This window comes from Pelobates fuscus, chromosome 4, assembly GCF_036172605.1.
Source record: "Pelobates fuscus isolate aPelFus1 chromosome 4, aPelFus1.pri, whole genome shotgun sequence".
Classification (NCBI taxonomy): Eukaryota; Metazoa; Chordata; class Amphibia; order Anura; family Pelobatidae; genus Pelobates; species Pelobates fuscus.
In genome coordinates, this window is record NC_086320.1 from 256,724,512 (window position 1) to 256,728,014 (window position 3,503).

The 3,503-nt window shown below is 34.8% G+C and overlaps 1 protein-coding gene across 1 annotated transcript; it reads right to left on the minus strand.

Moving 5' to 3' along the window:
* Nucleotides 1–481: 481 nt before the first annotated feature.
* On the minus strand, nt 482–3,168 carry NEUROD6 (neuronal differentiation 6). The gene is made up of 2 exons (XM_063450630.1): nt 2,941–3,168; nt 482–1,842 (listed from the first exon to the last, which is right to left on the minus strand). The coding sequence occupies exon 2, from the start codon at nt 1,833–1,835 to the stop codon at nt 813–815; it is 1,023 nt and encodes a 340-aa protein (XP_063306700.1). The 5' UTR covers nt 1,836–1,842; nt 2,941–3,168; the 3' UTR covers nt 482–812.
* Between the last annotated feature and the right edge of the window lie 335 nt (nt 3,169–3,503).

Sequence of the window (3,503 nt, forward strand, 5' to 3'; positions counted from 1 at the left end):
CAATGTAGTTTAGCAAGATGTCTGTAACACCTATTAATTAAAATTCAAAATCTTACACTGAATCCCGGACCATCTGTGCCTACTAATTTACTATTCCACAATGGAAAAAAAAAAAAACACCACTACCAAAATACACTTTATTCTACATATTATGATTTCCTTGGTTGATATTAAAAAAAAAAAAAAAATAGTGAAGTACCTAAAATGTTAACCTTTTAAAGAACTTTCGCAGACAACTCTGAGTTCTTTTGGGGGTATAATTAGTATCAGTTATCCATTGTTATACAGTCTCTAAGCTGTTTGCTGTCAAAGAGGCCTGCAAGGCATTTCTTTTCAATTGCTAGCAGGCCCCTCTCTCAGAATACAATTTAACCCCATGAGTAGCAGAGTAATTAGATGCCCACTACTTTGGAAATTTAAGAGTTAGAATGTATCAGTTTAGATTATCAGTGAGCAATTAAGATAGACATTTGGCTTGGTATAGTGTACACTTCTTTATTTAGCCACAGAAATTCAACATACTGTTCAAACAAACATAAAATATTGTTTTAGTGCATAAACAAATTACAGTCTTCATCAATTAAAAAAAAAAAATGGATATATTAATCATATTTCAAAATATGGCAAAGGATTTGGCTGTTACAAAGGGTTAGAGGGAAAAAAATAGACCACAGAAGTTTAAAACACATTTTCGAGACTGCAGTGATACCTTAATCGAGCCGTGTCAATTACTGTGTGAACAAGCATCTGCTTTATCTTAATTAGATGGGGGGAGGGAGGTGAATGACCACTGTTTATATTCATTTTCCTCATTAATTATGAAAAACTGCATTTAATTCATCTTGCATGGCGAGAGACTGGCTGCGCAGATGGAAGTCATAAGGGAAGTGGCTGTCTGTAGGCAACCTGAACATAGAGCTCTGCCCGAGGGGACCCCTGCTTGGCATTGCACAGTAATGCATGCCGTAATTGTAATTTTTCCCATAGTCCAAGGCCTCTTCTTGCTTCAGGGAAAATATCCCATTATAGTTCATTGAGGGAGGGCTTAAGGGACTTTCAAACTGAGGGCTGGTGCACTCTGGAGAAGTGCTTTCATAAAATGATTCATAAGCACTACAATAATTGTATGGTTTTGCTGTCTTAGAATTGTCAAGGCTCCCATGGGCTGGTGGGGTACTAAGCTCAGGACTGTGATATGGAGGGTAAATAGAGGCGTACGGGGATCTTGTATGATGCATCGTCTCCCCACTCTGACCCATTAGAAAACTCCTGGCATTAAGCTGCAGGCAGCCTGCCACTAAGTTTGTGGTTGGCTGGGACAAACCTTTGCATAAGTTTTGCACAAAAGTAAGCAAATCAGGTCTCTTCCCAATCCGAAGGATCTCAGACAGAGCCCAAATATAGTTTTTAGCCAGTCTTAATGTTTCTATTTTAGACAGTTTCTGTGTCTTGGAATAACATGGTACAACTTTCCTTAAATTGTCCAGCGCATCATTGAGCCCATGCATCCTACCCCTTTCTCTTGCATTAGCTTCAACCCGTCTCAGTTTAATCCTTTCAATTCTGACCTTGGTCATTTTTTTTTTCCTTGGTCCTCTCCTTCTGGGCAAACCATTTTCATCTTCTTCCTCTTTGTCCTCATCCTCTTCTTCCTGCTCTGTATCCTCTTCAGGTGTTCTCTTGATACTTTTCCCATGAGATACTAGTTGTTTGGCACAGACTTCAGGCTTTTTCACTTGTTTCTGCTCCTCACCGTCCCGTGAAAACTTTCTGCATATCTGAGATTCCGTCATTACAACCGATTCATCGAAAGGAAGTGTTAACATTGTTAACATAAATTACCTGAGAAAAATTAAATAATTGACATATAAAAAAAAATATCAAAATCCAATTAGGACAATGCACACAAATATATATTAAAGTTTCTTGGATAGAACTGACATTTACACTGAATAACCATGTGAAAACTACAGAATGATCATATCAAAAGATGTATGTAACATTCAAACCATTATTTTAAAATTCTGTTTACCTGTCATATGAGAAAAAGAGAATTGAAATGCAAACATACCAAAGCATTTCCGAATCCTAAATCGGTTTCTTTTCAGTCACCACCCACTAAAAGTGAAATAACCTTATACAGGCTGAAGGACATTGCCGTGAATTTTCCAAGAAAGTAAAATATGCACCTTGTCACATATTCACAAGTTTTGAAAGTATGCAAATCAATTAGTAACAATCATATTAACATCTCTGCACATTTCTCAATAATTGCACAGAAAAGCAAAAAAATATATATATATATTTTCTGCAGTCAAAAAAAATACATATTTTTATGAAGTATCTAATTTAAAAAATATCAGCAATAACTTTAAAGCTTTTGGATTTACTGAACTTTTTGGCTTGTTTTAACAAAGCAAACAAGCCCCAGAAATATAATAATATATTTTTCAATTACTTCCTGAAATTAAATTGCTTAGAGCTTTGTTTGTGCGTAGAACAATATGCTCCCTTCTCACCTAGCTAAAAAAAAGAGCCAATTTTTTTTTAAATAAACGACACAATGTATACACTTATATATTTGGCTGTAGGCATAATATTAATTATATATAATACTAATTATATATACATATAGCAAAAATGCATAACTAGAGAGCATATTTTAAATTCCTGTTATTTGATTTATAAAGTGCAAGAATGTACCTTAGAATTAAGAAGCACGTATAATCAGTTTCTGCACCATTGTTTTGCATGCATTCTATAACAGCTATTTTTGCAATCCTAGTCTGTATGATGACCTTGTTACTTAATAGTATAATGGCAAATTTAAAAAGAATTAATATAATGATCACAAATGGACAATATAAAATAATCAAATGTTTTAAGCATTGCATGCAAAAATTAAGCAATTTATGAAATAGAAATAATGCATTTAATTACCTTCTGTTTTTAATTCAATCAACAATCAGTTTTTTTTCATATTTTTTTCTCTTTCCAGATCAGTCTGAATGTCGCATCATCTTCAGGAGTCTAGATATGTGTGTATCTCATTGATCTCTAAAAAAGTGACATTGATGCCAACTGCCAGAGCTGGTACCCATGCCATCTGCTAGTGACGTCACAGGGCAGAGAGAACCACATGATGCGTTCTCCTGGGACCTTTATTCTGCGCTGATCATCTGGCATCCCTGTAAGTGGGTACCAGCATTCATGTATCAACACAGAAGGTTAGAATGATAAAAAAAAAAAATTCTGCACCAGCATTTCACATACAGGAGGTGCAGTTCCACAACAGTGCCCTTTTTCCCATGGAATCTTAAGGGATAGATTTAAAAGAAGACAGTAATGGTTATGTTAAGTTTTAAATTCATATTTTAGCAGAGTATCGAGTGAGAGAAATGTATTTGTTTTCTGCCATATTGACCTGAACATGTATAATTAACACCATAGATACCTACATTTGACATGAAACTAAATTTAGCACATGTGTGGAAAAAAAAAAT